This window comes from Mesocricetus auratus, unplaced genomic scaffold (assembly GCF_017639785.1).
Source record: "Mesocricetus auratus isolate SY011 unplaced genomic scaffold, BCM_Maur_2.0 Super-Scaffold_100018, whole genome shotgun sequence".
Lineage (NCBI taxonomy): Eukaryota > Metazoa > Chordata > Mammalia > Rodentia > Cricetidae > Mesocricetus > Mesocricetus auratus.
This window is the reverse complement of record NW_024429199.1, coordinates 43,632,840-43,645,143: the sequence shown is the minus strand read 5'-3', so window position 1 is coordinate 43,645,143 and position 12,304 is coordinate 43,632,840. Positions and strand designations below refer to the sequence as shown.

Genomic DNA, 12,304 nt, shown 5'->3' with positions numbered 1-12,304 from the left:
TTTGTCTAATAACAGAAAGTTGTAGAAAGACTGTTCTTAGTTGTCACTAAACTAACATTTAGCGTCAGGAGACATAGTCTTGGGAACATCTCAGATACAAAGAAAGACAGAACTTGTTGCAAACACAAGGCAGTGAAGTGAAGCTAAGCTGTCGTTTCACTGTGGATTAGGGAGTGCTTCTCAAACTTCCTTCTCTAAGTCTTCCATGAAGTAGAAACATCGGAGTCATTTAGTAAACCCTGGAATTCTCAACACATCCACAGTGAAGTCATTTTACAATGAGCATGGTCCTAATAAGATAACTCACTTTATTTCACTTTCATTCAACTGATTATCCACTCTAGAGAGACCAGGCATTGCCTTCTGTTCTCTAGTCAGCCTGTGTTATACAGCCCCAAGAGACCTGGCAACACATTACACAGCATCTCCTGTCCTGAGACTGTGACTCTGCATTGCCTTAGTCATTTACTAACCCTCTATGACACTGGGCTGTGTTTTCCCATAGCACCCCAAGTTCAGCCTAATCTGAAACTGGGGTTTTTCCCATAGCACCCTGAGTTCAGCCTAATCTGAGACTGGGGTATGATTTAGGATCTGAGCGAAATGTTTGGAAAGGTACTTTACATTATTTTAAAGAGCAAATCAAAAAAAGTAAATCAACCAAGCATGACACCTTACCAAAAAAAGATGTCTGCCTGTCTGTCTGCCTGTCTGTCTGCCTGTCTGTCTATCTGTCTGTCTATGTCTATGCCTGAGTGAGTTTATGGCCATCAAATACGTGCAGTGACTGCAGCGACCAGAAGAGGGAGTCAGAGCCTCTAGAACTGTAGTTATAAGCAGTTGTGAGCTGACAGATGTGGGCTCTGGAACTGAACCTGTCCTCTGAAAAATAGTTACTTTTTCTTTTCTTTGAGACAGTGTTTCTCTGAATAGCCCTGCTGCCCAGGAACTTGTTCTGTAGACTAGGCTGGCCTCAAACTCAGAGATTCTCCTGCCTCTGCCTCCCAAATGTTGGGGTTAAAGGCATCTGCACCACCACCCAGCGACAGTTACACCTTCAGGAGATGGTTGGGGGCACTGTATGAGAAGTCACAGGTCTGGGAACTGGAGAGATGCTCATTGGTTAAGCACACAGGCTGCTCTTGCAAAGGAGCCAGGCTTCCAGCACCCACATGGTAGCTCACAACTGTCTGTAACTCCAGTTCCAGGGGATCCAGTGCCCTCCAAAGACATGGACATATACTCAAGTAAAACACCCATTTACACAAAGTAAAACAATCACAGAGATAAAAAAAAGTTACAGGTCATAGCCTGGCTCTTGCAGTGGAACCGTTCTGTAATTACTCATAATGACTAAAAGATCTATTTTCCGTGCTGAGAGAGGCTAACCCACCCTAATGCCATTCTCCACCCTAATGCCATTCTCCTCACATCTCAGATTCCCCGCCCTACCACAACTAACCCAGATACATGGCTTGAATAGGTCAAAAGGGGGGAAAAAAGAAAACCAACACTCATTTGGAAAATGCTGCAAATTATGTCTTAAGTAAATGACCATGTTAAATGTGCATGAAGCTGCCTAAAGGGCATCGTCGTTCCCAAGATCACAACATAAGCAAAAGGCTTTCCAAGCTGGAAGCATGGGAACCCAGGACCCAGCCACCAAACACAGAACTCAGGGCACAGGGAGATGGTGGTCAGAAAATAAACCTATTTTAAGACAAAAGAGCTTAAATACATGAAACACTATAATCTAGTGTATGTGGGCACGTGAATATATGTGCAAGTGTGGTAGAAGTGTGTGCATGTATGGTATTGTTCCTCGGGAGGTATCCATGTTGGTACTCGTGTGTGCTGTTTGAGTGTGGTATTCTTGTTTGTGTTGACTGTGAGCGCTTGTGTGTGTGGTCTCTCCCTTAGGTAAAAACTTATTGACTCAGGTAGGCTGGTTGGCCCCAGTGCTGGGGCTACAGGCTATGCTGCCATGCCCAGCTTTGCATAACGGTGCTTAGAATTCTAGCTGGTCTTCATTCGTGTGTAGCAGGCCCTTTACCAAGTGAGCTTGGGACCTACCTTCGAGACAGGGTCTTAGAATTCATCTGAAACTCACTAGTTCTGTGAGGCTAGCCGGCCAGTGAAGTCCCAGGTTCCATTCGCCTCTGTTTGGGATTAAAAGAGCATGCCATGACACACGGGCTTTTTTAAAAATGTGTTTTGTTGGTGTTTGGCTGTTTAAGTTTGTTTTGTCTTTGTTTTATGTGGGATCAAATTCAAATCCCAGCCAGCACTTTACTGAGCTCTCTCCCCAGACTAGTGCATGTTACTTTTAAATTAGGACTTCAAACATTGAAAGCTCAAACTCGTGGCTATACAGACTTTTCCCCAAAAGACCACCAGATCATACTTTTTTTCAGGCCTCCCACTGTTTGAGGTCTCCGGCCCAGGCTACTGGCTGTTTGTTTACATCTTCTGTATCGTTTACAGCACTTTTTACAGACCACTGCGGATTTACAGGCCACATACAGCAGGGTGGGCATCGAGCCCAGGGATCGCCACCCTTGGTTGTGTTTCCTCTATGGAAGGGCAGCTCACCGCTTACAGAGACACTCGCTCACTCGAGGTTGGACTCCTCCAAAATGTGTTGTCACTCTGGCCAGTTTCCTTTCCCTGTAACCCCTTGGGTATCTGCTCTGACATGTGAATTGACAAGCATTCTCTTTCATCACAGGCTTCCAAGGAGGTAAAGTTTTCTCTTTAGACAAAGCATCTCAGTGGAGATCATTATAATATGGCCCCGCATTTCATACCTTCCTCTGTCTTCAATGTCACCTTGCTGTCAATGGCCTTTCTAAAGTGTCACACCCAGAATTTGCACTTCTAAAAATTAAAAATGACCACCAGAGATTTATTCCATGTGTTCTTTAATTTAATCGGAATGGAATGTCACTGACAGAAATTTGGGTATCTACTTGATTAGATCAAGAAATGCCTATAGAACCAATGGCATGCTAGAGAGATTGTCTGCACTGGTGTTCCCCATGGAAGCTGGCCTGTTACTCAGTGGACTGATGGAGAAAAGCCACCCTCGGTGTGGGTGGACATCTTTCAGTCAGCTTGGGTCTCCGGGAAAACAGAGACAGAGGAAAGACAGCATGCTTTCATTCTCTTGGAGCTGGGCATGCCCCTTCTGCAAAGAGAACTCTGTGGTCAGTAGCTCTGGATGCCATTGGACCAGACAGGTTCTCAGGCCTTTAGTCTTGGCATGACACTAACACCCTTGATGTTCTTGGATCTAGATCCTTCAGCCCTAAGCCCAGGTGTACTGCTAGCATTCCAGGCTCTCCAAATTTCAGACAGTTGTAGGACTTGTCATCCTCTATAACCATGTAAGCTAATTGCCCCAGCCAAGACCTTTGATAGTATCTATCTAATGTGTCTGTCTGTCTGTCTGTCTATCTATCCATCTATCTATCATCTACCATCTATTGTCTATCATATCTACCTATCTTTCTTTTTAAAATTTTTATGTGTGAAAAAAAGAAACATGGTATGTACTCACTCATTTATGGATTTTAGACATGACTCAGTGGAGTGCCATCATACAATCACACTGCCAGAGAGTCTGGGAAACAGAACCCTCATCCAGCGACTGATGAAAGCAGAGGCAGATGTCCACAGACAAATACTGAACTGAACTCCTGGAATCCAGTGTCAGAGAGAATTGATGGGCAAAGGAGTTAAGACTGGGCTGGTTTAACCCACAGAAACAGTTGACCTGAACAAGGGGGAGCTCTTAGACTCCAGATTGATGGCTGTGTGGAAAGCATGGGACTGACCCAGACCCCATGAATGTTTGTGTCAGTGAGGAGGCCTAGGTAATCTATGGGGCCTTGGGTAGTATCCCTGGTGTACAAATAGACTTTGAGTACCTATGCCACAATATGGGAGACTCTCTCAGCTGGGACTCTTGGAGAAGGGCCTAAGCCACGCCCTGGATGAAATGACAGTCACTGGAGATCCACCATGGAGGGGCTCACACTCCCTGGGGATCAGAGTGGAGATTGGGTGGGGGACTGGAGGACCTGGTGGGGAGGAATGGGGAGGAGGGGAGGGAGAGAGAGCTGGGATTGACATGTGAAACAAGATTGTTTCTAACCTAAATAAAATAATAATAATAATAATAATAATAATAATAATAATAATAATGAAGAAGAAAGGAACTCTGGAGCTGGAGCAATGGCTCAATGGTAAACAGCACTTTTCGCTCTCAGAGGCCCTGGGAGCGGTTCCTAGCTCCCACATGACAGCTTACAACTGTCTAAAACTACAGTCCCAGGGGAGGCTCTGCAGGCACTGCAGACACACATAGGCAAAACACCCATTAACAGAAAATAAAAACCATTAAAGAAAGGTACCCTGTTTCTTTGCTTTTAATATCATCTACACCTATCCTAAAAATATAACACTAGATCAGTAGTTATTTATTGGACTTTTAGATTAAAGGATTTTAGTTATGTGAAAAAAATTTTATGTGTGTGTCTTTGAGTAAAAGTTCATGTGTGGCTGGTCCCCATGGAGGCCAGGAGAGGGTGTCAGATCCCCTGGATCTGGAGTTATAGGAGGCTGTGAACCATCCTAGGTGGGTACTAGGAACAAACCTTAAGTCCTCTGTAAGAGTGTCAAGTGCTGGTAACTGCTGAGCCATCTCTCCAGCATGCCTGCCTGTGTCTGTCTCTCTGTCCATCTGTCTGTCTTATTGGTTAGATCACCCTGGATTTGCTGCCTATGCTTCAGTGTCTGGGTCTCCTGTCACTAGCCTTCTACTGGTGGCAGAGATGGATGCCAGATCACAGTCTCCATACTTTCTGAAAATGGTTTCTGGGTTACTCTCAATCTCGCACCATGAAGCACATTTGATGCTGGCCAGTGCGGAGACTAAGGCATCTTCTTCAACAATCTACCTATTATGTGTGAGAGCCTCCCAAAACTACTTAAAGATTCCTATGTGGTTAGCAAACTCAGATTGGATAAACATGTGATTTTTGTCTCTCTAAAGTGGGTGAATCTGATCTTTTGATACTGCAATGTGATTTTTATCATCCACAAAGTTCACATTTGAGAACTGTACATCAGACCTACAGAAAATGCAAAAAACTTTCACAATGTTATATCTATGCACATTTGGGGGGGTTGCCCCAATCATAGCTCCTCGGCAACATCCATCCCAGGGACTACAGGCTGTTTTGAGAAGTTCTAGCATTGCCTTTGCTGTTGCCACTGGGCAGCGGTCGTGCAGAAATGTCAGGAAGGTACCTGGCATCACAAGCTGGTCTCAAAGTTATGAAAAGGCAGCTGTGTCTTCGTAGGTTTTACCTTCAGAATGGCCGGCTACAGGAGGTGTTACCTCAGCCCAGTGCAGGGTCTGAAAGCCACCAGCCCCTGCTCTCCTGCACCCATGGTTTGTGTCAGGAGTGACCCTGCCACCCAGCAACACTTTCTTCCAGCTCATCTTCTCTGCTGCTGACACTTCGACGCAAGAAGACAGGGCTAGCCGGGGACCACAGGAAGGACAAACACATTTACACCGTGGAAACAAAGGGTCCAAAGGAACCAACCCTCTGTGCCACAATCCAGGAAGATGCTTCTATTTCAGGAATAGATGTAGAGACCGAAAGAAAGGAAGATTGAACTTTTAAAGACATGACTTCAAAACCACATTGAACATAAAGTATTCATTCATCTAGAAGCACATTAAAGAGGCTGATGAGAAAGAACCCAGTCAGGAAGGCACGCGTTGTGTAAGCATGGGGACCTGAGTTCAATACCCAGCATACACAGACACACACACACACAGACACACACACACACACATACACAAAGACACACACACAGACACACACACGAACACACACACACAGACAGATACATACACACACACAGACACACACACACACAACAGACACACACCAAAACAAAACAAACAAAAACAAAAATGGGTATGGTGTCACATCCTTGCAATGCTAGTACTGGGGATGGGCAGGGTTAAGAAATGGTAGATTCCTAGGGTTTACTGGCCAGCCAGCCTAGACTGTAAATCCCAGAGTGGTCAGAGACCACAGATCCCTAGGGCTCATGACCAGCCCAGCTTTCAGTGAGAAACCTTGTCTCAGCCAAAAGAGGGATAGCTCCTGGGGGCTGATATCTGAGCTGTCCATGGCTTCTACACACACATCCACATCCACACACAATTATGTACCCAAGTCTACACACACACACACACACACACACACACACACACACACACACACAGGGAGAGAGAGAGAGAGAGAGAGAGAGATGCTTCAGCAAAGGCGATAAAGTCATCTATTCCATGATATTCAAAGACTGGAGGAAGGCACCTGGGTTGCTAGTAGTGGTATTTCTCATCCACACCTCCATCATGGCCTGAGTTGAACGGCATCTACTGGAAGCATGCATACCATTTCACAGAATCCTTATTCTGCAGAGAACCTGCCCCCGGATACCTCAAAAAGCTATTAACCAACAGAACCTGTGTCCACAAAGTCTTCACACATTCATCTAAAGAACAAATATAAATTTAGCAACTTTAATCAGTATTCTCGATGAGTGTAGGTATGTATATGCATATATACACACACATATATATCAAAATTGAGAATTTACAGATAAGATTTGATGCACTTAGCCCAGTGGTAGATAAGTCTTTCGTACAAATCTCAAAGAGAATGTGTTTCCTTTGGTAATGTCAGCAATTAGAGTCTACTTCATACGGACAGGTGTGAGGCTTAAACTCAGCTGATTGGAAGACGAGAAAAGCAGAGGGCATTCTGAGAAGTAAACACAGCATGCCAGTGCTGTTCCTTGGAGATCCTGGAGTGTCCAAATTTTGTGCTGGAAGAGTCTGGAAGTCACACTGGATCCGCCGCTAGCTTGACGTCTCCAGAACGTGTGATTACAAATAAACAAAGCGCGGAGAAGTGAAGTTTCAGCAAAACTGAATTCTATTTATAGTCCAGACCAAGAAATGTGGCCAAATTCCAACTGAAGAGGACCAAATGCCCTGTGTCTACCCTGTGGCCTCCTGATACCCTGGGGCAGCGGGCTTGGAACACTGTCTTTCTCTCGCCCACAGTCCCTAGTGCAAGTTAGTCAAGCAGACCTGGAGGGTAGACTTGCAGCGAGCTGACCCTGCGGTCACCACTTTCCTGGAATGGAGACTCCACACTCGTACCAGCCCACATAGTAGTAGGGGGTTCCAAAACCAATGTTGCCAAAGCTGACAGGCTCCTGGCGGTACTGCCGATAGTAGCCTGGAAAGGCAATGGAAAAGAAAGGGAAAGAAGATGGGTCAACTTCACTGACGGGAAAGCATCTCATCCTGCAGTCTGCTTTCAGACTCCAGAGTGCTAAACATTACACTATGGAGCCAACACGCACTCTGCTTTCAGACAGAAGGCTCTGGCGAACATTTCCTGGATGCTGTGTGAGAATGCACTGGGCCAGTTTTATGTGTCTTCATCATCATCATAATAGGTCTACCCTAAGCATGTTTCATCCAGTCCTCCTCTCGCTCACCGCAAAAGAATGTGATTTTAGCCAGTCACTAGCGAGCACTCACTGAGGAGTGAGGCCTGAGCTATCTAAACCACACAGCACTCACTCCCCTTTTGTTCTCTGGGTTCAGAGCTTCCAGCTTCCCAGAGTCACCCAGCTCCAAGATTTAAGCTTCAGAACCTAGAGAAGACTTGTACATCTTTCCAGAAAATTAAATCCGCACAATGCCAACTTCTTGATGTAGAAGGAGGCTTCAGTAGCCTTAAAACGTTTGGGATGACTTGGTTGCTCTCACATTAAGCCTTATTTACTTTACCCTTGTCAAATAATGGCCAGTTGCCACTCGACCAGTGAGCACATGGTTAATCAGTCATGGTCAGGGCCATAACCTTAGCACACAGATGCACCGACATTAACCAGTCATGGTCGGTGTCACAACCTTAGCACACAGACACAGAAGAACACAGGTAACACAGGACCGTAACAGAAGCTGCAAGGGTTGAAAAGACATGGAGTGTATAGATGTTGTATATTTATTGTGATGAGCTGAGCTGGCTGACATATTTGACTCAGCGGTGCTCTAGATGATCCCAAGGAAGCACTGTTAGACTAAGTATGTTATCTCTTTAATGTGGCCCCACCCGATCAGGTAAAAATATCAACCAAAATCAGAAAGACTAGAGAGGAAGTGGAGGGAATTGTGCTGCTATCAGTCTCAGTCAGACTTGAAGAATAGCATGAAATCCTCCCTGCATCTTAGTTGGCTTGAAAATGCTCTACCCTCCCCAATCTACAGTCACCTGAAGCATCTTTCTATAACACATCTAAATAGATAAATACCATTGGTCTGAGGCATCTCTCTATAACACATCTAAATAGATAAATACCATTGGTCTGAGGCATCTCTCTATAACACATCTAAATAGATAAATACCATTAGTTCTTTATTCTAGATAAAAGGTTCTAAATACACTTTTTTATTGCCTGTGTATTTTAATTTTTATAAAATGGCAACTCATTGTGTTAGTATTTTTGTCAACTTGACACAGCTAGGGCCATCTGAGAAGAAGGAACTTCAGTTTAGAAGGTATTTCCATCAGACTGGCCTGTGGGACTTTTTTTAATTAACGATTGATGTGTGAGGGCCCAGCTCATTGCAGGAGGTGCTACTCCTGGGTAGGGGGTCCTGGGTGTGTAAGAAAGCAAGCTGAGCAAGACAACAAGCAGCAGTCTTCCATGGCCTCTGCTTCAGTTTCTGCCTCCAGGTTCCTGCCCTGCTTGACTTCCTGTCTTGGCTTCCCTCGATGATTGCCTATGATCAGGGTGTGTAAGCCGAGCAAACCCTTTCATCTCCACATTGCTTTTGGTCATGGTGTCTTATCACAGCAACAGAAACTAAGTCATGGCACTCATGTAAGGCACACACATATTTCTTCCACAATTAAGAAACTTGATAGATCAGCACATGACATACCCTGGAGCTGAGTGGATGGTGGGAAGATGCTGGACCACTTCCAGCTGCTGTTGGTTTGCAGGGAGGGCTGGGCTCATCTGTGACATGCCACAGCTGCTAGCTGCTGTGTTCTCACCTCATAAAGCTTCCTCGGAGGGCTAGTGCCCTGGCCCTGAAGCCACTCCTGAGGAGGGTCGTGCTTACCCTTCGCGCAAGCTGGGCCCTCTGGAAGGACTCTACTGTGCGCTGTTCATGTTCATCCTTATTATAAGAGGCAATTCATACTGACTCTCCTAGAAACCTCGAATTCATATGATCAAAGAACACAGTTCCTTGGCAAGAGGACAGCCAGGTGGCATAATCAGTTGCTATTTACACAACCTGTTGTCCATCATTATTCGCCTTTCACACAGTTGTTTTCTCTCCCTGGCGACAGAGCTTGTTTCCGAGAACAGGGATGGGTCTTATATATGCCTCTGTATTCCCAGCTTCTCGAGGCCAGCATAAGGTGGAAGTACTCTAACTCCTCAACTCCTTATTCTTACCCTTTATGATCCAAAGTGCTCCCAACATTAATCTCTGAATTTTATGTCAAAGGCAGAGCTACCATGCACTTTTCTCATTATAATAATTTTCCTCTCTCTCTCTCTCTCTCTCTCTCTCTCATACACACACACACACACACACAGAGGATAAAACACTAGCTTTTTCTTACCTTGAATGGTGGGGAGGGCTTCTACATAAGACTGAGGCCCTGTTCTTCCATCCAGGTGTGAATCCACAAACTGACAGTGGTCTTCACCTCTTCCCCAGCTGTCTCCAATGCTGTAGAATGTGTCTGCATAAGGGCACATCACAGGTCAGTGAATACTGGAGAGTGTCACAGTTGGCTTACAAGTTAGAACGAGCTTTGGAAACTGGATTGGGGACGTTATTTAGATCATATGTCCCTAGTTTCCACATCTGAAAAATGTTTGTAACGGCACAAATGTCATTAAGTGTTGTAAGAAGCCAGAGAGAACTTGTATACTAAATACCTAACACATGCTCAGTAGGAGAGGACTTTGGACAGTACAGGCAGCTCTACTCTGCAAATGATGGACATGCTATTCCCCGGCTTTCAAGACAGAATGGAGAAAGACGTGATAGAGGTAAGAAGCTAAGCAGGTCTGTGTAATTAGAGGAAACGATTTCCACACCAGAGGGGCTGGCACGAGGCGCTGTCCGTGGTGCTGAAGCATGACTGCAAAGTGGACCGACATTGTGTGTTCCCCACAGGGGACTCCCGAAGACGACTGCCCAATCTCTCCCAGAGATTTGATGAGAGAGAAAGTGAGTGGAAGAGATGGAAAGAGATGAGAGGAGGCACACAGAGATGGAGACGTGGGGAGGGGGCCGACTATCTAGTGATGAGATGAGGCTGATAAATCTCCAGAGATGGGGGTGGAAGACTTTGTTTTGACAAGCTGATCCTTTCTGGCAAGAAAAATAAGCAAATCAAAAGCTAGTCAGGCCAGCTGGTTTCAGATTTCATTCCTAAAGTGCAGTGGGTAGGTATATATAAAGCTAGCGATTCCAAAGCAGAGTCTACAACACTGGTTTGCACCCACGGTTCCAGGCCTCAGACGTGCCCTGAGGCACCCAGTTTTCGAGTCAGTACCCAGCCGAAGTTTACCACAGCCACCCCAGCACCAGACATACCTTTGAGGTTGTCACTGAGGTAGATCTTATACCTCAGTGAGTTACAGAGAACGACTCCCACAAACTTTTTGTACCATGTCCGCTTCACGTACTGCCGGCCGTGGCAGTCAGTGTAGCCAGGGTCGTGCTTGAAAGCAAATGGGATCCAGATGGGCTCACCACCTTGACGACACAAAACGCATGCTCTAAGATACGGCCGTTACAGGGGTCATTGTCTACGCAAATCATCAGGAAGGTGGGCGTTTCACATGGCCTGCCTTCCTCTTGGGGCTTCTCTGAGCAAATGTGCATGCATTTGTGTTCCCTTTCCTTTTCAAATACTAGAATAGAACTAAAGTATTATGGGTTGGATCTAAAAACATCCCCCAAAGGCTCATGTGTTAGAGGGTTGGTCCGCTCCTCTTGGGTTTGGAGAGATTAGTGGATCAAGAAGGTCCTAGGGTCATCATGGGTTAGCCCACTAATAGACTCATGCCTGAGTGAAGGAGGGGGCCGGGGAAGGAAACAGGTAACAGCATAGCTTGGAAGGGGTCCCCCTTCTTCCTCCCACCTGCCTGCCTGCTGTGAAGAACAGCTTTGCTACTGATGTCCTTCTGATATAATGTTATACCTTACCCCAGGCCTAGGATTGAGGGAGCCAAGTGACTGCTCTGAAATCCCCAAAACTATAAATCAAGGTCAACCCTTCTTCCCTGGTTTTCCCACATTTTTGTCATGGCAATGAAAAGCTAACTAGCATATTTGAAGGGGAGGGTGCTTTTTACCCTAGAATATTTATTTCAACAAAGGGTTCTCAAAGCTAATGAAAGATGTAAGTCTCAAGGGAAAGCAGCTATATTAGCCTATTAGTACATGCCACCAAGTCCCTACACCTAGAGCCCCACCCTTATGGTCACTCTTTGTTCCCGTCTTGAACTCAATATTCAGGGCATTGATGTTGGGGGGGGGTAAGATACCCTTGCACACTTGTTTCCATCACATTAAACTGCTCAAGAGCCACGTAAACAAAGCACCTATTGTATAGGTGTTGGATATCCTCCATCACGATTTTCCATAGATACCAACAGCCACAGCCCTCCCAAGGCATTTTCAAGTCATTCTCTTCCACAAAGAGAATGGAGGGTGGATGAACCAAAGTTGTCGGAGAAAATCACCCAGATGTTAAAATGCCCCCACCATCTCTTCTTGTGGGGCGGCACAGTGACCGTACGGCACATTACACCCACGTCAACCAGAGCATCAGAATCCTCAGGTTGAGAAACTCACCTGGTGGCCTCACAACGAGCAGAGGATTGTCTGTGGACGAAAAACATAAATGACTGATTTTGCAGCATACATCACAGTTGTGAAAGTGCTGAAATGCCGGCTGTAACTAAAAGAGCGAACCAAACTGGAGCAGGGAGAAATTGTTAGTTTTCTCCTAAACTAGCAGCGGTGGGGGGAGGTGAGGACTGGGGGGGAGGGGGATGCTCGCTTTATAAAGAGAAACCTGAACCCACCCAAACAGAAGACTTTTCTTGCCTTAATTTTTACTGTGTCAATAGCTGTCAATTCTACTTTTGTATTTCACTTTTC

The 12,304-nt window shown here is 45.6% G+C and overlaps 1 protein-coding gene across 3 annotated transcripts in view; it reads right to left on the bottom strand.

Moving 5' to 3' along the window:
- Positions 1–6,593: 6,593 nt before the first annotated feature.
- The window catches only part of Fndc1 (fibronectin type III domain containing 1), a 76,389-nt gene continuing 70,678 nt past the window's right edge, over positions 6,594–12,304 (bottom strand). For all 3 annotated transcript variants that reach the window (XM_013126842.3, XM_021224641.2, XM_040728100.1), the window contains 4 exons: positions 11,996–12,025; positions 10,730–10,891; positions 9,744–9,866; positions 6,594–7,331 (listed from right to left, as the gene is read on the bottom strand). In XM_013126842.3, coding sequence (XP_012982296.2) covers positions 7,216–7,331; positions 9,744–9,866; positions 10,730–10,891; positions 11,996–12,025 — 431 coding nt within the window. In that variant the 3' untranslated portion in view covers positions 6,594–7,215. The remainder of the gene's footprint in view (positions 7,332–9,743; positions 9,867–10,729; positions 10,892–11,995; positions 12,026–12,304) is intronic.